We start from the raw sequence: 22,483 nt of genomic DNA, 5'->3' as shown, positions 1-22,483 counted from the left end.
ACTTTAAACACTCTTTTAATTGATTAAGTGGTTTTGAAGATTTTTGCAGAGAGCACGTATGACACATGTAGATAAACATATATACCATACGAAGAGTTTTTGATCAGTCAGAACCTTTTCATCCAACAGTGACATTCTATTAAGATTACGTATGTCAAAGAGCACAAACAACTGCAGCTTTAGTAAGTAATATATGTTTCATTGGTGCATACAAGCAAAAGAAAAGCTTACCTTTCTTTTCCAGAAATTTTGGCAAGTTTTTTTCAATTGTCAAGAAACAGTTAAGCATTTTCACACAGTTTTACCTGACTTTTGTTTGGGTGAATAAGTAATGTGACTAGACAACCAAATGAAAGAATGTGATTAAAATAGGAGACTGTCTTGTGAAATAAGACGTTGATTTCCTCGTCTAGTTCAAACACTTCTTGCAACACTTTCCCACTGATGATGGGAACAGGTGCCTGTTTGGTTTTCTATGTGTACTGCTTTGGAACACTTACCATTAAGTGCTTTGACACACCTATCATTAAATGCTTTGACTTTTAGGAAACTTTCTAACAATAGTCACTCAAGATTATATGGACAGGATTCATGTATTTAGTCTTCCTCAGCATAGGCACCTACATCTGATCCAGTTGTCTTGACATCTTCTGTTGTCATTTGGTAAAAATGGGAGTTTCTGATTCAACCCTTCCTAAATTACATGTCCAAAACACATCAAATAAATCATGTTTTAGAAAGACCTCCCTGTCTTTTGAGTGCTAAAGGAATCTAGAGGAAGGGTTCAGATGCCCATTTTGCACAAGTCTGAGGTGATGCCACCCTACATGATTGTTGCCCTATACTAATACATCATATTTCGCTCCCTAGAGACCTTGAAATCTAAGAACGTTCCTGTTAGAGATATGCACCCATGTGCATCAACGGATCCATTGAAATTCATAGTAAAGAATGACAGCTTTCACTGACAATGTTGTGCTCTTATCAGAGACATGTAAAATAACTGCCTGAGACTCCATTCCAAGTATGGGCACCATGGTGCTAATCCTTCAACATGTGCTTAATTTTAAATACCTTAGTGATCTCATAAAGTTCAAAGTTAAAATAAATTTTTCACCTGCTTAAAGTCAACATATAAACATGTTTATATATTTATGCAAATATGTTTATCCATAGGTGTTTGTAACATCAAGATCTCTTGACAGTGTACTTTCAATGACTTAAGTGCTCCCAGAGGCAGTCATTAAAATCTCATTTATATTTATGTCAACCTTAAAAATACATTATGCATAAATGATTCATGTCTTTTCCCCCAAATAAAATATAAATAAAATATAGAAGATTAGCTTTGAGGATTTACAGTATTTGAGCAAAACTGACAGTGTTCATTTATTAAAGTAATCATTTGATTAAACTTTTGACTTGTTTGTCCGTAAGCTTATCTCTGCTTCATAAAAAAACATTTATTTTTTATTATGGACACAGTACAATTTGATCTTAAGTATGAGTCTCCTACCTTCAATTTTAATTTATTGGATTCCACAGCATTCCAGTGATGCAAAGTGCACTGAGGAGTGGAGAATCAGGCACAGTGACTGTAAGGATTGTTCTGATTACTCACTGAAGCAACAAACTATGTAACAAAACACTTTCAAATAGTGACCTGAAATTGTATGATCCTCATGTGAGGAGAGAATGTAGTCAACATTAGAGGTGCTTGTAAGGGGCTGATGGCCTGAATAATCATTTTTGATTAAAACACATTTTTATTGTCATAGAAAGTTACAGAAAATCTAAAAATAAAAAAAAAAAAGTTTGACAAAAAAACCCACAACCCCCTCCCTCCTATGGGCTGGACTTGCCGAAGGACTACACCTCCCAGAATGCGATGGGGCAATTCATCTCAGAGTGAGGTCCAGTGTGTGTTATGGGACTGCATATACAATAATGAGCAACAGAGCCCAGCAATTTGGCTTATACTAAATTAACAAACTGTAGAGCTGCAATTCTTTTTAAGACGGTTTGGTAATGAAATGCAATATAGTACCGAATGACCTGAAACAAAATGTCTGCAATTATTTTGAAAAGCTAAGTGGAAAAAATAGATCATGAGAATGCCAGATAGTTAGTTATATTTCAAATTTGTTTATTTATATGACAGAAGACGTTTGAGATATTTCAGAGTGACTTATTTGAAGAGTTTTAATTCAACTGAAAATTCTGAGACTTGAAATTTTTATTTCAGCTTGGGAATAAAATGGATGTTAAAGCATAAGAGTGTTTCATGCAATGCTAGTTCTAATTTTATGTATTGTTCCTTAAAAATCAAATACCGTGTCACAAAGATGGTACATGTGGGAGTGATTCGCTTGTCTTTCACTCAGCGCCATAGTTTATACCTGTGCGAAGAGTATGCAAGGTTATATAAACCATTGCCATTGTGATTTAGAAGCTTTTCATATTTACTTACTCAAAGGTAAACAGTAACCTGAGTGCAAAGCACTTGACCCTGTGCTCAGAGAAACAGAGCTGAAGTGGCATGTGGGATTAAGGCAAGAACGAATCTGTGTCATAGAATTTCTTCTGGATCATTTCTCCCAGTGTTATAAAAAATTTACTTGACAAGGTGTTCAGATATACATATTGTCTAGATCAGTCAACTTTCTAACCAATTGCTTCTCAGTAAGATGTATTAAAACTTACTCAAGAAACACAGTTCTTCCTGTGGGAAGAAAATAATTCTTTCATTAGTAAACCTAAGTAATATTCTCCTCACAGGCACACATGTTAAATCCTTGCAGAAGCGGGTATATTTTATTGGATTATTTTAATATATTCTGGCTGAAGAATATCAACATAACTCCTTAGATGAAAGGCGGCTCCAGGAATGCATGATGTTCAGGCAGCATCTGTAATACAAATCATGAGAAGCCTGTATTTTAATGGGCACTAATTTATTTTGAATTTATGATGCATCACAATCATTAGAAGTAAGTTGCTTGACATTACTTGGTGGAGAACAAGGTTTCTGCCAGTGGTGGGTTGTTTTATTTCTTCACACTGGGTAAGAAAACACGCCTGGTTCAAAAGCCACACAAGTATTATCTTCAAGTGCAATAAGATAGCACTAGGTCACCAAACCGCTTCATGTTGCTTTGTGCAGCAGAGCTCAGATATTCCTTGTTCATGCAAGCAGACCCGATCTAGACCTCCCCTACCCCTCCAGCCCCCCCTTTTCAGAAGACCTTGGCTGTGGAGATGTATCCTCTGCTGCTACAAGGGAAAGGACGGCGTACAGAACATCGTAGATATTGTTTCCTCTCTAGTCCATGCAAAACACAAATGCCATAAAGGGATTTCCCCACCTCCCTCATAATATATTCCTTTTCCACAGCTTAAGTCCCAGCCTTCCTCTACTATTTTTTCATGATTCTTTCACTCTGCACTTGGTCATATTTTATGAAATACTGTTTTCATAGGGGAAGGCGTACTTTCCCCCTCATTAAAAGAAATCATCACATCTTGGTTGATTACAGTCCATGGAAAGTGCATTTGTCGATCCAGTCCACAAAAGCAATGGCATGTGACTATACATAGGAAACATCTAAAAAATTGAAAGACCAATCAGGTAAAGCTCTTTCCATTGTAGATGGAAATCTAAAAGTGTCAACCTGATGACAAATTCAACTCTGATGACAAAAAGTATGTGAGGTGGGTATGGTAATATGCAAAGATAAACTGACATCTGCTCAGATAATATATAGATTAAAAAAAAGTATCTGATTTCTCTTTCAATTTTATTGGATAGAGTGTTAGTCTCACGCATGTATATTTTGCTGTAAAAGGCTAGGGAGAAGCACAGAAAAAAGAACGAGGAGAGACGAGATTAGAATTCATTCTTAAATTATTGATTAATCAGTAAATATTTTCCTGAAGATTATTATTTTTAAAAAGCAGTTAAATGTGGGTTGTCTAAAGTGTAAGGAAATTGGAAAATGTTCTGATCTGAACCTGTGGGATACTTTCTGAATTCTGGACCTGTTCACTAAGTTGTCTCCAAAGGTTCTGCTTCCTCTAGGGTGTAATAAAGGCTACTGATTCAGGCACAGCTGAAATAAAGAAATGCATTGAAAGATGGAAAACATGACATAAATCTTGTACCTATTGTTGATCAGGAGGATAATCTGTTGGTAACTTTTGGCTTTTCATTATTCTAGTTTGGATTTTTTTCTTCATGTTTCTAGCCGTTTAACACTTCATATTGCTTTTAGTCTTTTTGACCTGGAAGACAAAATATTCGGTGTTACATTTATATATCATTCTATAATTAAACAGATTTTCTCAATATACAAACATGGTTTTTTTTCGCTTGTCTGAAAACAGGAAAAAAACCCCTACAAATGAATCCACCCAAAGATTCTCCTTTTAATTGACAACTGAATGTAGTTGTGTCTCCCCTCACCCCCACCCCAGTTTCTCAGTCCCCCCTTTTGCAAAATACTGGGAAAAATGCCAATTCTGTACCTGGTATGATCCCGTTAATATACTGTCATTGTCTGCACTTACACTCTGAATACTTCAGGTGCCAAAACCTAATGACAATGCTCAGTTCCCAGTTTGTATGATAACTTTGAAACACAAATAAGTTCCTTCCCCCTCCTCTTTCCTTTTCCCTTTTCCCTCCCTTCCCTATTTCCTCTTCCCCCTTCCCTCCCTCTTCCCGTTCCCCCAGTATGTTGTGAACTAAATAATATTCACATATATTTACCTTACACAGTTCTTCAGACAGGACCTAATTTATGGGCTGTAAAGGAGTTTGGGAAATTCCTACTCTTTTCTTCTAATTGTTACCACTTAAAGTCACCATATGCATTTTATTAGATATTATTAAAAATACAATTATAATGAAAATAATGATAAAATAATGTTTTAGAAAGATTTTTCTATAAAGTACATTTTAAGCTTAATGATACATGTGTCAAATAGCAAATGGATTTGGAAATAATCTTACAATGTTATTGGCAATGACCTAAATATGATGATTTCTCAGGACACTTCCAAGTTATAAATACATCCAGATTTATACTTTGTGTTACATATATTCTGAGTATGTAGATGAGATTTAATGATCCACTCATGATCCATAATTCACAGTAAGTGGTCCACAGAAACATCATAGGTAGTAGACTGAGTATTTTCAATTTGAAGTTTAATTATACAGTGCAAAATTGAGACCAGAAAGGAGTATGATAAAGGAGGAACTAGGAAGAAGCATGTATCTTGTGCCTTCTGAAATTACATATTATTGCCTGTAACAATATATAAGGAATCATTTCCAACTTGAGTTAGTTATGATATTATTCTGGAAGAAAACAAACTGTAGGATGATGTGCAGCGTAAAAATGGGATATTGTGTGAACATTAATATGATGGGCAATTTGTAGAAGACAGAGAAATCCAAATGACAATATTAATCTTAACTGGAGTTGGCTGAATTTTTCACAGTGATTGCATTATCTGAAAAATGTAATGGTTTGAGTTACAGAGAATATACCCTACATTCATAAGAATTACTAAATAGCCTGTGCAAGGTCCTCTGAAATTGTTTGCTATGACTTTTTCCTCTCTGTGATGTCTGCTAGCCTTCCAAATGACGAAATATTGTTCTGCTTCCAGGAAAAGTAGCCAGAGTTTTTTATGAAGGTGTATAAAAATCATGAATGATAATAAGGAATAATAAATAGGAAGTGGTGAGTAATGAATATTTATGAATATTGTGTTCACATGTGCATACACAGATTTGTAGAAAAGACAGTTATTACTCAAAGAGGAAGAAAATAAAAAGGGAAATATTTGTAACTAGCTAATAACATGGTTTAGGAAAATGTCTGTGAAGAATTAAAACAAATGTTTGCAAGCACTGTTTGTTCTGTGGCGTTTTTTTCTTCTCAACAATTAGCTCTGAGATTAACAACATATCTCTTATTTTCAAGTTGCTATAATTGTAGTTGCGACAATGGTATGCTATAACCTCTTGTCTTTCTCTTCAGTTTTATGATCTGCAACAATACAGAAAATCGTCCTCCCTTTGTAACAGCAGAATATGCAGAACTTGTTTGGCAATCTGGTGCACACAGTTAGCAAGCTGTAAAGACAATTTTTATAGCTAAAACTGTAATCTGCTTTGGCAAGACACAAAGTACTAAACACGAAGTCTTCTTCCGTTACAAATTTTCAAGTTCTTTGAACTTGGAAGAATGAGTTCAGAAATTTCCAGGTGAAAAATACTTACAAATGGGATGACTACTTTCTATTATCCTAGGAACAAACAACTCATTTATATCATTAGGAGTCCAGAAATCAGATGAGGAAAAGTGGTAGGGTTTGGGGGCTTTTTGTGTGTGTCTGTTTGTGTGAATATGTAGTCTCTGTGTCTGGGCATAGCAGTTTTTTTAGTAAGATTACTTTTGAGATATAGATAGAAAAACTAGTGGAAATACTGTATAGCTATAAGTGAACCTCTAGTTTCGGTTTAGTATTAATTTTCCTTCATTCCCTGAAAAGACATATTGGATAGGATTTATTTTAATCGTTTCAGAAATGTGATGCTTCTTTCAGTACAAGGACTCAAACACAGATATTGCCAAATGGAACAGTCTTTCACTTGCAACCATCCACAGAGAAAGAAGGAACAGCCACTGAGATGAATGGATAATACTTCAAGGATGAGACCTCTGGAAGAAAATCACTAAATATTTTCATTGGAGCATAGTTAGAGTTATGCCTCCTGAAGTTCCTGGTGAAACCCTGAATAGCATGTAAATTTAGTGAAGTTTATTATTAATTCCTTCATATTAAGTACTGCTATAAAGGATTACATTTACGTGTGTGTATATATATATCAGTATTATTATCTTTCCTGTGTTTCTGGAGAGGAAAAATGAGTAAGTCCTTGTTTGGTTTTTCATTTGAAGAAGTAACCTTTAATGGCACAGGTTCATTCTGCTTGTCAACAGTATTATTATTTACGTGAAATCCTCAACACATTTTTGGGGTCTGAAAAGCTGTTTTAAATTTAGATACATGCAAGCCTGTGAAGCCTATGAATACTAAGCTTTAAAAATTCATTGTCTTTTCTTCTGCAGGAAACTTTCATTAATTCTTCCCGGTACCTCATATTTGCCACTGAATTTTCTAATGTTCATGTTGATACACTATGTGACATTTACTGCTTAAGTTACAAGATGGTTGCATCGGTTTTCTGAGAAGTAAAGACCATTTATCTGAGAAGACCATTTGTGATGCACATATTGTGCTGATGCTATTTCCAGCCATCCCCATTACAGAGGCATGCAGGCCACTTACTTTGTGAAAAATAGGTGCCTGGTGTTACAATGTCTCTATTTATATACATCTCTCTTATAGGTGCTTTGGTTCCATCTCCTCATTAGCTTGTTCCCCCCTTTCTTCTTGTTTCTTGCCTTTTTCCAAGTTGGCAGACTAGTTTTTGCAAATGTCTATGCATGGGCTTCACTTTATTTAGTGATACTGAAGGTAACAGGAATACAAATATAAGGAAAGTTTAAAAAAACGCTGAAATATTTTGCTGCATCTGACTTCATTTCACAATAAATGTGTCAATGTAAAATCTGGGCAAGCAATTTTGGGAAAGAAATTTTTTTTGTAGTCAGTGACCATAAATGCTTCTGAAAACTGCTGAGTGTTCAGCTGCTCATAGAATTACATTCATTTCCTATTAAATATTCTGAAGTTTCATATTGCTAATTTCAAAAGAAATGTCATAAATCATCTTAAAGTCTTCTGCTTTGTGATCAAGTGTTTTAGCCTTTCATGAAAAAAAATTCTGTAGCAGAGCATGCAAAAGATAATTAATATAAAGCATCGGTATGTATCAATGTAAATAGTAATGAGCATGGCTCCTCCTTGATTAAAAACTGGGCAGTTTTCCAACTTTTTTAAATTCATAGATATAGAGTAATTTTCTAAATTGAAGATGTTTTCTAAATTACATGGTCCATAACTCCATACACATTGGCACCCTAGAAAACAAGAAAAGAACCAGTAAGCCAGTCAACAGCTTTAATCAAAATACATAATGCCCTCAGTTCCTGTCTCTGATGTATCACTGGGAAAAAAAACCAAAATACCAAAACAGATCAAGGATCTGTAATTTCTACAGAAAAGCAATATATTTAGAGCAAGCGCCAGCACAACTGATCACTTATTTTGTTTCTTCTGAACATTTCAGGACAAAGGCAGCTCATATTTGCAGCCAGACGTACATGTTCCTGAGTTGAGCACATCAGTTCAAAATTAGCAGATGTAACCTTTTGGGAGGAGAAACCATGAAGCAGCAGCCCGTGTGTTGAGGCACTCTACCACCAGCCAGGCTGTATTTCTTATAAAAGTCCTAAGGAATAGCTGAAGGTCAAATTAATCCTCATTAGTAATCAAAAGATAGAAACTTAATAGGATTCAAGGATCCTTCAGGACACAAGTGAGAATGTGTGCATGACACTGAGGAAATATAGTTAGAGGAGGGGAAGTGGTGAGCAAAGTGTGATGGATGGTCGGACGACTGACTGCTTCTTGCCCGGCATGCTGGGCTTTCAGCTGCCGAGCTATCTTAACTCATAGTTTAGCAACCCTAACTCAGTGTTAGCCGTTTCTTTTTGGTGATATTTATTGCAAAAGCATTTTCTTTTTTTCTTTGCTTTCTGTCAAGGTTACTATATTATCTAGGTTTATGGAATCAGTGCAGCCAGTTGTAAATGTTACATGAAATAATAGAAAAAAAATACTGCCAAATGCACAGAGGAAGCTTTCCAACGACTGTTGAACTACATTACCTTCATCGCTGTTACACAAACACATAGGATATGGCCAAAACGCAGGTTACCATTCCCAGAAATGGGATAAAGAATCTAACACAAAAATAGTTGCATGACATTTTAATACTTTCAAATTCATCGATACTTTTTGGGATTTTTTTCTGTCTGCCTTCTCTAGATGCCTATCCAAGAGTACTAAAATTATTTAGCTGAAGGTTTTTGAACTAGAGATAAGACTGTCATAGAATGCTCAGTATTTTGACTTAGACCTGCTTGAGAAAAGCAGCATATTTTTAAAGCATTTTTCAACTTAATGAACAGGTTTTAAACATGATCAGAATCAATTTTGAGTTGCTTTTCCTCTGGGTGCCAGAGATGACATTCCAACAGCAGTACTAAGTACTTGCTTAAAGTGTTTGTGGTTGAAGGAGCTGTTTTAAAGTGAAAGATAAGGCTCTACTTTAGCAAAATATTGGGGATTCTTTGCCAAAAAAAGCAAATCAGCTGCTGCAAGTGGATTTTATATTTTGTAAAAAAAAATGAAAAAGGAAAAGGAAAAGAAAAAAGGAAAACAAAAAGAAAAAGAAAAAAAGAAAAAGAAAGAAAAAAGAAAAAAGAGAAGAAAAGAAGAAAAAAGAAAAGAAGAAGAAAAAGAAAAAAGAAGAAAAAAGAAGAAAGGAAAAACAGAAGAAAGAAAAAAAAGAAGAAAGAAAAAAAGAAGTCGGACTGATATTAACAAATAGTTTATCCTAATGTTAATTCTTGGAGCTCCTCGGGCTTTTCCAGCCTTGTAGGAAACAGAAATAAAAAATAAAGCCAGACTGGAAAAAGATAGCTGCATTGTCTCTGCAGAGCAGATGGCTAAAAATGTACTTGTGTTTAGATCACTTGACTTGACAGGATGCAATCTACAATATTGCATTAGTGCAACTTGAAATATTATTATTGCATTTATTTTCAACTTTTTTCAGCAATTCCCTTTATTTAAATAAATGTCATATTGTTTAGACTGAGTCATTTCAGGTTGCTTTGTATCAATGACACTATGAACACTGTGTGACATTGTCAATGAATGTTTAAAAAATTACCTCTATATCAGGAAGGTTCACCTCTAGTTCCATGCTAAAAATAGTGCAGGTAGCAAAATAAAAAGCATAAATGCACTGGCTGTATGTGAAACAAATTACAGATGTGGATGATCTTTAATTACATCATTGTACTATAGCAGTGAAAAATCAAACCAGGACAAATAAATTAAATACTAAAACCTAGATTATATACTTTTTAAAGAAACTTTCGTTCCTACAGTGAATATAAATATGGAATAGACCCAAAGATGATGTCTTTATGGACATAAAAGACAATTATGGCAGCTTGATACTGCTACAAACCAATCCCTACTATTGCAACCATTCTGGCTAGTTATTACACATTTAAGTTGCAGAACATTTTGTCATCCCTCACAGAAAGTGGTGTCTATTTACGGGAGAACTGTCTAGAGTAAATATATTCTTTTTCATTTTGGTAAGAGAAAAACTGATGGAAAAGAGAAAAGGCAGCAAGAATTCTAGTGTCCTAGATTCTCTTCCTTTTATAAATTAATGGAGTGTACCTAATACGTTTGGACTTATAAATGTTATTCGACCTGAAAGCTGAGCAAGATACAGATTTTATGTCAAATAAATCTTCCTTTATTCTATTTCATGGCCTTAAAACTGATCTGCCTCTACTATTATTACCTCAACGTATTATGAAATGGAAATATTGTTATCATCTGGTTTGCATCCTTTAAGCTTTTAGAGACACTAGATATAAAGTTGTTGCACTGTCTCCAGAGTCAGATCATTTTTTGAAGTGTATATTTTCTTACAGCTGAAAAAAGCGAATAAATGGATAGATGTGTGTACATAAGTGTGTGTATCTCTGAAAGTGTAACTATGTGAGAAAGAATATTAAATGTATAGTGCATAGTCTGAGCCCTCTATTCATTTCTACAAAAATACCAAGCAGTACATTTCTTTAAAAAGAAACTTTAATGTTCGAGTTATGTTTAAACTGTATTAGCACAATAAGCATCTTTTAAGGGGAAAAAAAGTGATTATTTCTTCAAACATCTGCTTTTTAAATCTACTTATTATTCAGTTATGTAATCTTTTTTATTGCTTTTCATTTACAACAGCTTGGCTTAGCAGAAGAAGGAAGATTTAAATGGTGATTGAAAAGTTAAACTTGGAAGTGAGAGGCAAATATGGATAATTGATACCTTTGTTATTATGCGAAATAATTAATCTCCTTTGTAAGCAATATATTTCTTCCGAGAGGTCTTGGTATTCACTGAAGACCAGCTTTGTCCTCACATTTTGCACAATACAGATGTGCAAGTGAACGTTCTGCTGAGCCCTCAAAACAGAGCGTGGGTGTCACATTATTATAGGCTTTGTATCAAATATCATAAACAGCTCCCAAATGCATGAACCAGTCTCTGCTCACATAGCTGAAATGGCTTTTGCCATCTTGCCCTTGACATATGACAAAGAATGTGAAAAGCTGCTGTTTTTTCTTGTCTTCTAAAGCATTTGTGTCCTGCTGCACAGCCCTTCCTGAAAGGGTTCTTCAGTGGCACCGGTTACAGTCGCTCTCTTATTCCTGCTCACACTCTGGTCATTTGCCTCAAACAGAAGGATATAATCCAAAAATACAGCCAGGAGATTGTTAGCATATTATGATAGTGGTCTTAAATTTGGTTTAGGGAATGTATAGTCTTTTGTGGCTGATGGTTTGTAGGTGCTAAGGGAGAGATCGGAGTAAATATTCTTGTGGGCTTCCTGACTTAACATCTGTTACATAGTTACTTCAGGAAAGTAGACTCAGGGATCCAGCAGTCCTTCAGTGCATTAACGTGCATTAATGTATAGCATGATTTTGGCCGGGTTACAGTACTTAAACAGCTTAATCTTCCTTCTGCTAAAAAGAAAAAATATGCAAGGAATATAGGTACCTGCTGGCATGTAAGCATTACTTAAATAATTATAGAAGCTGTTAGATGTGAAAAGACATTTGTGCATGGCTAAAAAATGTATGATGGCAGGCAAGCAGCTGGAATTTATGTAGATTCTTATATGTTAAGGTATGAATATGCATTATTTTATGAGACTCCAAAACCAAGTATATACGCAGATGTCACAAGAAAATGTTTAACCGGCTGATCAGATTGGAAGGGTTCCTAGGTAACTTAGGGAGTAAGCTTAAACTAACTTTATGGCTTATAGTACAATTAATATTTCCCACATGCACAAATTTTAAATCAAAATACTGGAATATACTAAAAGAAAACCCCAAATTAAATGGAGCTGTGGTGGTAAATACACATCATTAACTTAAGCAAAACATCTCAAAGAGAAAATTATGTTTAAAGGAATTTTAAATTCATAATACATTCCAGATTGAGGTCATTCAAAAGTACAGAGCTCAGACCCGTGAGACAGCTTTGTCTTTCCTCTGGTGTCTTCATCCACTGCCTACCTAAATTAATACATCCATATTTGACCTCAGCTAACAGGTCTCTTAGGGGAGGCTAACACTGCATGCTTTGATCTGCAAAGCTGTAACTTGGCTTAAGTGCTACCGTTAAGACCTGCAGAGATGCAGTTTTCTTGGTCCTGGTAAGGAACTGTCTGCAAAATGAGTTCCCTCAAAGGAGAGGGAAACTTGCCATTTCTGGACAACCCCCAGAAAACGTGACCAACCACCCACTAAAAAGAAACCTCTTCCCCACACCCCTAAACGAGGAAGAATCTGGCTCGTTTTCCTGTCCTACAGGAGAAGGAAGGAAGGATTGATGGAACAGTATTAAAGAATATTGTAGTCAGTACTCTTTGGGAGTGAATATTACAGCAGAGCTCATCTTTGTCCTTGATTATGGTTGGAAAACCTTGTCAGTGCTGTGCAATGCAGTCTTTTTGATCTATAATTTTATTAAAAATGCTAACAATATAGCAATATTGCACAAAAATCTTTTTTAATGCCATTCCTCCCTTTTCAGCACTTGATAGTCTGCTATGTGTGGATTTACCTCATCTTTTTCATTTGGTCTCACACCTATCCTTCTGGCTTTTCACACTGTCTTTGTTTAATGAGAAAAGAAACATTGCTAACAGGTCTATCTCCATCATAACTGAAGTATTTATCTAAGGGTAAAATTCAAGGTGCTGCCTGTAGTGAATAAATCTGTAAAGAGTGTGGTCAAATATTTCCCTGCTATGATGCCTCTTTCCTACTTTTTTTTCTAAGGATCAGCAAAGGAATATTTTCAGTAAGGCTATGGCAAGGCAACGTTTATTACAGCAGTAATTTGGGGGTAGGTCAGAATGTTGACAAATACTAACCAAATTTTTCATTTACAGTTTTGTAAATACTTCCATTTCATCACAGGAAAAAGAACTTGAAAATAATTTTAAATATCATTATTTTGATATCTCTGAAGTGAAATACTGGTATTGCGTTTAGCAATGGTAACAATTTTTTTTTTTTCCAGAAAATTGCCTTAGATTTAATTTATTTTCAAAAGTATAAATATTACTTGATATTGAGATGAAACTTTTTGCTTTGAGTTAAACAAAGAGTTCCAGTTAAAAGGAACTTTTTGACCCAGAGAAAATATTTGTATTGTTCACGTATTTCAAAAGGGCTTTCTTTCTAATTCAAACATGAGTCAAACTACTGATTGTCCAAACATAGCTCTATAAATAAAAAAATCGTGATTGAAGTTATGCTTCAGCAGAGTTATGAGAACACAAGTTTATTAAGACAGGAGAAATAAGCATGATATATTTGGAAAGTGCTTGGAGTGTAATTTGTCCATCCTTCATGTTTCACTGCTTGCTCCATATGGCCTCAAAGGACAAAGCCCACCACGCCACTGTTCTGCTCAGTGGTCCCCCCCAAATGGAAATAAAGAAGCATTAGATATCTCATAATACAAGCTGTCGGTGAAATGTCTTAGTGCTTCATAGGTGATTTAAAGTCTTTTAATGAATCTCTGGGCTATTGTATATTTGGTGGGCCATTCCGTGCTGGGGATGTTGGTTTCAATATCCAGTTATGCTCAAGCTGCAGCTCAGTGAGCAGCAGAGCCTGACCTCCTGTGCTTATGTGTGTGTAAGACGAGCCCTAATGCCTTCACTCTGAGCATCCTTTACCTTCGCAGTAAAATTGCCACCCTGTTTCTCCTCTGTGCCCCCACCTACGTGAAACGGTACAGCTGCCTGCGCAAGAAGATAGATTGCTTTTACTGGTGAAAAGCTGAGTGTAATGGTCAGTGTCTGTGCTGCCCGGACAAGGAGCCTTCTAGGAGCTTCCCCGGGCTCCTTGGGACCCAAGCTGTTTAATGAATGCACAAGCCGTAAGATCTAAACATCACTCAAATCTTTGTCCTTCAGTCAAGTTATTTTCAAACTGACCTCTGCATTCACAAGCTATTAGAAAAGACGAGCAGGCACAGGGCAACACTGTTGTAAAAGCTTATTTCCGTAAGGAACTAAGCTCAAAATTGATCGTTTGGCATATGCTTAAGGCTTTTGTTGTTGATATGCAAGTAGTAATTAACATTTACAATAGATCCCTAATAATACTTTAAACATTCAAGGTAATTCAAACAGTGGAGTCTAAAATAACACTGTACCTATGAAAATACACTTTTAAATTGGGTTATATTTGGCTTTTTCATGGAGTTTCTGGCATTTCTTCCTTTAGATATTTATAAAAAGAGACGTAAAACTGTCACCAGTACAGTGAATGATTTGCAGTGAAATCAGATGCAGAGCTTGGCATCCCACTTTATGCCATGTGCCGGCTTTATCTTGAGTTTGAAATGTATTGCTTTTTATTATGGTTTTTTTATTATTTTATTTTTTAATTGGATAAGTTTAGTTATTGCAAAAACAAGACTATTCGTAATGGTTTGGGCCAAATATAGTGCAGTCAGATGGCATGCAGGTTTACCTAAAGAGATTTGACAACCTCTTAATCTTGATATGTAGCACACCATCTATTCTAGTCACGGTCGTTTAAAAACCATATAATGCATGTCATGCTAAATTGCACACTAGCTGTTTGTTTAGTATGGACGTAATTACACCATAAATTGAATTGCGGTTGGAACTGAAAAACAGACCTGTAACAATATTTTCAAAGTTTAATAGGTCTTTTTGCTAAACCGCATCTTAGATTTTCCCAGACAACCTATAGTCATCTTACTGCCCATTAACGCTCCTTTCTGCATGAGGTAAGGGAAAACGAGCCTCAGGGGCCAGCGATTTACATTCTGATTTGACAATATTTTTAAGTCTATGTGTAGTTTTAAGTAGGAGTCCAGGACATGCTACGGTACTAAGGTCAGTTATTAGTTTGCTTGTCTGGAGATTCCTCCTGCTCTGTGGAGTTTTGATATCTGTCTCATACTTGAAATTCTTCGGTCCTTGCACTTTCGAAACTTCCATTGACTGATCTCAGTATTGATTGCTTGTGAACTGTAACAATCCCTCTTGCTTGTCTGATGTCTTTAATCTTTTTATCCGTCTCCATGACTAATCAATATTTATATTGTCATGGAGGCAATATATCCACATCCAGGCTCATGTGTCTGCAAACTCACAGAGTGTGTTTGTAAGACAAATTGGTATAGAAACAGCTAAACGATTTCTGGGATGGAAGAGGAAAGCGTTCCAACATATCCTAAATACAAAGACATGCGTGATGGAGTTACCTGTTACCTGTTAATGCGTTTTCTTTCTACCAACAGGTCCCATAAGCAGCATTTTGGTGAATAAGTATGGTAGCCGGCCTGTGATGATAGCAGGAGGTATCCTGTGTTCATTTGGAATGATTGCTTCTTCTTTCTGCAATAGTGTCCTGGAACTTTATCTATGTATTGGTGTTGTTGGAGGTAAGAGTCCTGTTTAAAAGGTATTATTATATGATATGATATGATATGATATGATATGATATTATTCTATATTATTCTATATTATCTTATTTCTAATACTGTTCTACCAATGAGCCTTACTGATCAAGAACCCACTGTGCAAGGCATTGTACAAATGTAAACCAAGAAGGTAGCAAGATCAGTTCATTTCAGCTACCCGAACTATCTAATCCTTTAAATTAGCTGGTATGATGTTAAATTATTTCTTAGGATAATTCAGGAACAACTGATGATTTTATTCAATAGATGCTGTATGTATGTTGTGTTCCACACTGCACCGTAATTATGGTATAAAAATTGATTGGCTTGTGACAGCACTTATTACAGTCATTTGTGTAGAATTTCATATTCATTCTTTTAGCTTTCAATCATGTTGCACTTCAAACGGGGTGGCAGAGGCTAGCAGAACTCTAGTAAAAATGCGAAAGCTAGTACCAGCTTTCTGTAGGTTTGTAGATACATATACTCTCACAGAAAAGTATAACAACTTCCAGCTCAATAGCTTTCTGTTTAAAATTCCCCAGGGTCAATCCCCAAATAAAATTATTCATATATCATCAAAGGCAGGGATATATCCTAAGGCAATGAACAACAATGATCATAAAGCCAGTAAATTAAATAACCTGCTTATCAAAAGTTGTGAGGTTTTTTTTAAACTACCTCCTCAGAATAAGGAAGGCAAGTGAGATGAAATATTTGTAGGTAATAAATGAATGGGGTAATACTTGTTCCTACATTCAAGCTCGTCTTGTTTTATGTTGGGACTAAAGGAATCCTTCTTTGTTCAGTGATTATTTCTTAAAGCTCTTATTTTTTACACCCTAAACTTGGGGCCCACTGAAAGGGTGGGTGGTCTGCTCCGATGCATGTCCTCTACAACACTTCCACCTTTAGTTATGACTTCCATACCTGGGGAAGTGGAGCTGAATGTGCTCCAAAATAATTAGCCATCTTAAGCTCCACTTTTGTATACAAGTTTGATCTTAAATAGAGCTGGAAATAAGAAATGAGGAGATTTATGCATTTAAATACACCCTGCATTCATTGTAGCTGAGGTGACATTTAATAACTCTTGTGAAATGAGCCAAGAGAGAATTGCATTATAGCTTAGTAAATATAAAAATGGTGAGTCAAGGCCCTGATACTGTCATTCCTCTGTGGATTCCCCTGTCTCTATCATTGCTGAAATACAAGGAGTTTGGGGTTTTATTGCAGTGTTATGGGGGGAAATGGCAGAATGCCACCACGACACAGTCTTGTGTTAACACACGTAGCCAGCAATGAAGCTGTATTTCATTCCCTGATGCTAGTTGGCTTCTGTCTTCGTTGGAAACCGCTGGATTAGATCTTGGTCATTTTAAAAATAACTTGAAAGAGGTGTGATATGTTTTTCAGTGCATGACCTGCAATAATACTGTCTTTTATGTGTTGTTTAGGTCTGGGTTTAGCTTTCAACTTACAGCCTGCCTTGACCATGATTGGCAAGTATTTCTATAAGAAGCGTCCCATTGCCAATGGATTGGCCATGGCTGGAAGTCCAGTGTTTCTGAGCACATTGGCACCTCTCAATCAATTCCTCTTTAATGCGTTTGGCTGGAAAGGAAGCTTTCTCATTCTGGGAGGACTTCTTTTGAACTGCTGTGTGGCTGGGTCACTTATGAGACCTGTTGGACCGAAAACAGTCCCTCCTGTGAAAAAAGATGTTGAAAAAGGCACAGGAGATTCTACCTTGCACAAAAACAACAAGAAGTCTTTTTGGCAAACTATGAATAAATATCTAGATCTGTCCCTCTTCAAACACAGAGGGTTTCTGATCTATTTGTCAGGAAATGTCATTATGTTTATCGGTTTCTTCGCTCCAATAGTATTCTTGGCTCCTTATGCCAAGCACAAGGGAATTGATGAATATTCTGCTGCTTTTTTGCTATCTATCTTAGCTTTTGTAGACATGTTTGCTAGGCCTTCAATGGGACTTGTAGCAAACTCCAAGTTTATCCGGCCAAAGATTCAGTACTTTTTTAGTTTTGCTGTCTTGTACAATGGCGTCTGTCATATCTTGTGCCCTCTGGCAACAAATTACACTGGCTTGGTGATATATGCTGTATTTTTTGGGTTTGCATTTGGAATGGTTAGCAGCGTTCTTTTTGAGACATTGATGGACCTCGTTGGGGCTGCCAGATTTTCCAGTGCGGTTGGACTTGTCACCATCGTGGAATGTTGCCCTGTGCTCATAGGCCCTCCTCTAGGAGGTAAGAATCTCTTTTATTCTATTTTTTCAGACATTACAGCATAATCATGCGATTTAGCATTGAATGAATATAAACACTGTTCTTAATGTTTAATGTTTTCGCTGTGACTGTAGCAGCAGTGCTCTGCATCAGTTATCTTTGGGCTTTACATCTGCAGATCCACACGAGAATCTAAAGGCATACATTGTGTGCTTGTGCAATAGATAGATTAAGAGCATTCTCTACTGGCCCATCAATCCAGGTGATAAATGTGTGTTTTCCTGATAGCACGTAGTGCTAACTTTGCAACCTTGATTTACGTGTATTCAGCTCCAATTTGCTCTTTGCCAACACCGTTCTTACTCTCTTGAATGGGTCAAATCCACCGGTCAGTTGTTGTGAAGATCTCACGGAGCGGCTTATAGTTTCTCTAACCTAGTGGCAGCAGGAGGAGCACTCTCTCTTAAAATTAAAATAGCAACTTTAGTTTGTCTAAATGGAGAGGACTGGCATTTCTAGAGAGAAGAAAGTGGCAGGGAGGTGCCAGACAGGACAGGGGCACACTCAGCAGCCTCAGCAGGGCGCACGCACGGTGGGATTCCAACGCGGTGCCGTGGAGCGTTGCGCCCTGGTGTGAGTTCACACCACCGCAGCCGGTCCTGTAGCCTCTTTCTAGAGCCAACACATACATGTAAGGCAATTCAGAGTGTGAACTGACTGAAAGATGGCAATGTTGCCAGCTTCACTCTTTTGAGTGTAACAGGAGCTTAAAGGGAGCCTGGGGGTATAGCTTGGACTATATTCATAACTTTTGGGCCTCCAGCACCCAAAACAATGAATCCTCTTGTCTAAAGTTTTTTTGTTTGCTTGATTTTTAGTCAGTACTTAGTAATGCTGTTAGTAAGTTTTATAATCTTAAGGTTTCTGATGATATAAGAGACTAAAGAAATAGATGCTCAAATCTTATTGAAAAGTATTGGTTACTTGTGTATGTGTCTATTGCAGTGTAAGCCCAACAGTATGAAAATAAAGATAGTGAGATTACTGGCCTTGTGAACATACACTATACCCACATAAACAGTGCCACAAAAGACAGCAAGATTACGTGTGTCCAAAACCATTTATACATATCAAAGTATTTTGAGGGCTAGTCAGTATTTCTATGAAAATAGCAATGTCGAGTGAAATTTTAAATATGCAAAAACAAATCCACTCACTTCAGTGCAATAATATTTGTCCAAGTGCATGTTTAAAAGTCCTCAAGATATTCCATATTTCCCTCAACTTGTAACATACAAATTGAATTTGGTAATGGCAGAACAGCATCTATTCTTCTCACACAGACTCTTCCTATGCCATCTAGTGGGGGGAGGGAGCCTGGGACCACCAGAGTCCAGCCTGTTCTGTTAGGTTCTGAAATGAGTATTAATATTAACTCTAAAGATAGTAAATCTAATATTTACGGAGCAATAGCAAATGCAACTCTATTTTTCAGTATATTTGCTTTGCAGAAGTTTTGAAAAGCATGTGTTTGTGCTATAAAAGTATGAATAATTGATTTATCTTGTTAAATAGAGACAGCAAAGGGGATGAACACGTGGAAAAGCTGAATTCCAGTTTTGACTAGTTCATATCCTTTAAAATATTATTCTGAAGTAATGCTAATGCGGAATTTCATTTTTAATCATCAGTTTTATGAGACTGCTCACTGATAAAAAACAGTAAATTGTACTGTTTACACTAATAGGTGAATTATGCGCTTGAAGTGCTATTTGAGTTTTTCCTAATACTAGGCTGGAGAAATAAAGAAAAAAGACTAAAACAATTTAATGGCTTGTAAATGTGTATTAGGTGAATAGGCTGGCATTATGGCTTCAACCCAGTAAAAGCATCTAAATACATACTAAATTGAAGCACGCAGGTTATCCTGTGAAATTCAATGACAGTGTAGCAGAGTTCAGAGCTAAATACTTGGATACGTACAAATGTTGATTTGGGAGTTGGGAAAATTTAGAAAGAATGGCTCATAAAGTGGAAGGACAGTTATATTTTATTTTCCTTGTCATGACCAAATTAATCTCAGAGGTGCGGATGAAATTTTTAGGGGCAGGCTTCATAGTTTAAAACTCAGCAGTTGAGCGTGAGAGCTGAAGGGACAAGCCTTTCTATCGCTTTCACCAGTCACAGGAAAGTAAAAGTGAAAAGCAAGCAGTTGATGCACAGTGACAGCAGCCTAAAAAGGCACATACCTCTTCATCCTATTATCTGTATGCAGCCTCCGTGAGTGTCAGACAGTCACTCCAAAACAATAGGAAACAAAATTAGGAGGTGAATAAAATAATAAGACTACGTAAGAATGAAAATGAAAGAACTAAAAAACTGTCTGTCATTATTCATTAAGCTTTACTTACTTTGTTCTTCAATATTTTATCATTGTCGGTGATTCCAATAACAATTGCTACCTTGACTAATCCAGATTTCGTTAGAGTTCCTTTATATGTGTTAGACAATTTGAACACGTTGAAAATGCTTTTCTGCTCCAACTTCAAAACCAGGCAATATATAGCTATTTCTCCGAGGGAAAGATCTAGATTGTATTGGGTATCCTATTCTAAAGATTCAGTTTCTCTGTTCTCGTCTTTGTATTTCAGGCTGGTTAGTGGATGTTACCGGTGAATACCAGTACATGTATTTTGTCTGCGGAGTGATTGTGATTGTGGCCAGTATCTGGCTGTTCATTGGCAATGCCATTAACTATAGGCTTTTGGCAAAAGAAAAGAAGTTAGAAGATGAGAAGCAGAAAGCACAGAAGAATGCTGACTCAAAGGAAGCGGAACCATTAACAAACAATGAGAATGAAGATGCTGCCAGCAGAGCTGATAAAGGTCTTGAAGATCCTTCAGAAAGAGAAACCAATATTTAATCTGCAATATAGCTCAGAAGGCAACATTTATGACTTCCATTAGAAATATGTCTTCAAGACAGAGGCCAGGTTTTGTGGTAATAATGATCAGTCACAATATTGGATGGGAACAGATTTTTGCCCCGTGGCAAGACTCTAAGTTAAATTACTATCTACCGTTTATTTATTTCAGTGATACAAAATTGAGATTACAGAGGTAGTGACTCCATGCAAATGAGTCCATCAAAGTATGACTCTGGACAATCAAGAGTCAGGTAAACCAGACTATAAAGCCTTCCAATGAAAACCAGTTTTGCGTCAAAAGTATATCTAATGCAAAAGTATCTCCTAGTCTTATTTGGGAAGATACTTTGTGTTCATCTTTAGAAAATTGTTAAAGTCTGTTGAAATAATCTGCCCAAACTGTACTTACCACTAATATTAAAAGGAATATAAGCTCAAACATTTGTTTCAAAAGAGACAGAGTACCTGAGTGAAGCACACTGAAACATTTTTTCTTTTGTATGCCCACTAGATCAAAAAGATACATTATGTCTGTATAAACAATTATAATATGGACGTAAAAGTTAAGGCTAGAAGATGAACAATTGGTGGGCACCATCTCTAAAATACAATAAACAGCTGAATTACAATATATTCCAGAAGTTGTTTCCTCCTGTGATAGCTGACTACATTGTACTTCAACATATACATTTGAACACAAAGTACATTCAGACCTCACTAATTCAAACTACACTAAAATCTGCCTGTACATAAGAAGATTTTAAACCAAGATTTACATCGCTAACAAGAGTGGCAAGTAGTTTGTTTGATTATGTAATCCTGTATGGCTGAAGGATCTGGGCTGTGAAGCCTTCTTCCTAAAGGGACTAGATTCAGAACCTGTTACGAAGTCAAAAGGATACTTACCCTTGGCTTTTGTGGCCTGAATCATTTTCGTGGCAATGACTTCAAAGTAGATGCTTGGGTTTATTGGCAAGTCATTAGTTGGTCCGCTGAGAGGAGGTTTAAGGTCTAACTTCAGGTCTTTGCAGACAGGTAACTTCATACCAGTTCTCACCTCCCTTTCCAAAGTATTTAGTGAAAAGCTACTTCTTTTTTGTAATGCCAGTTCAAGCAAAAATGCTGCAAGGCACATTGACAGTGCCAGTCTGGAACCTTTGTACTGACGTATCATTTTTGTGCAGGATATTTGGTCTTACGTCTACAATTTCACACAGACACTCATATAAATCAAAATGTACATAATTGTTCCTCTTCCTTTAGGCAAAAGAAAGCATAAATCTACAATTTTACTTTACAGAAATGATTTAGCATTGCACTTGAAAGGTAAAAGTGCAAGCTTCTGAAGGTATTCAGTGAAAATATTTCTGTTCTATTTGTAGGTGAGGAAAGGTGCTATTCGTTTTGGAGAGATGCATATAAATGCCTCAGAAGTTGTGAAAATTAAGGGTCTGATTCATAAAACATTTATGCACTGTTTATGCAGGATACACAT

The 22,483-nt window shown here is 36.2% G+C and overlaps 1 protein-coding gene across 3 annotated transcripts in view; it reads left to right on the top strand.

Annotated features, from left to right (window-relative positions):
- SLC16A7 (solute carrier family 16 member 7) overlaps window positions 1-21,629 on the top strand; it is a 77,241-nt gene extending 55,612 nt beyond the window's left edge. For all 3 annotated transcript variants that reach the window (XM_052789896.1, XM_052789897.1, XM_052789898.1), the window contains exons 3-5: window positions 15,652-15,795; window positions 17,271-18,083; window positions 20,714-21,629. In XM_052789896.1, the coding sequence (XP_052645856.1) occupies window positions 15,652-15,795; window positions 17,271-18,083; window positions 20,714-20,985 (1,229 nt within the window). In that variant the 3' untranslated portion in view covers window positions 20,986-21,629. The remainder of the gene's footprint in view (window positions 1-15,651; window positions 15,796-17,270; window positions 18,084-20,713) is intronic.
- The last annotated feature ends 854 nt before the right edge of the window (window positions 21,630-22,483 follow it).

The sequence above is a fragment of the Harpia harpyja genome, chromosome 6, assembly GCF_026419915.1.
Source record: "Harpia harpyja isolate bHarHar1 chromosome 6, bHarHar1 primary haplotype, whole genome shotgun sequence".
NCBI lineage: Eukaryota > Metazoa > Chordata > Aves > Accipitriformes > Accipitridae > Harpia > Harpia harpyja.
Note: the sequence above shows the minus strand (reverse complement) of the source record. Positions and strands in the feature narration are given on the sequence as shown.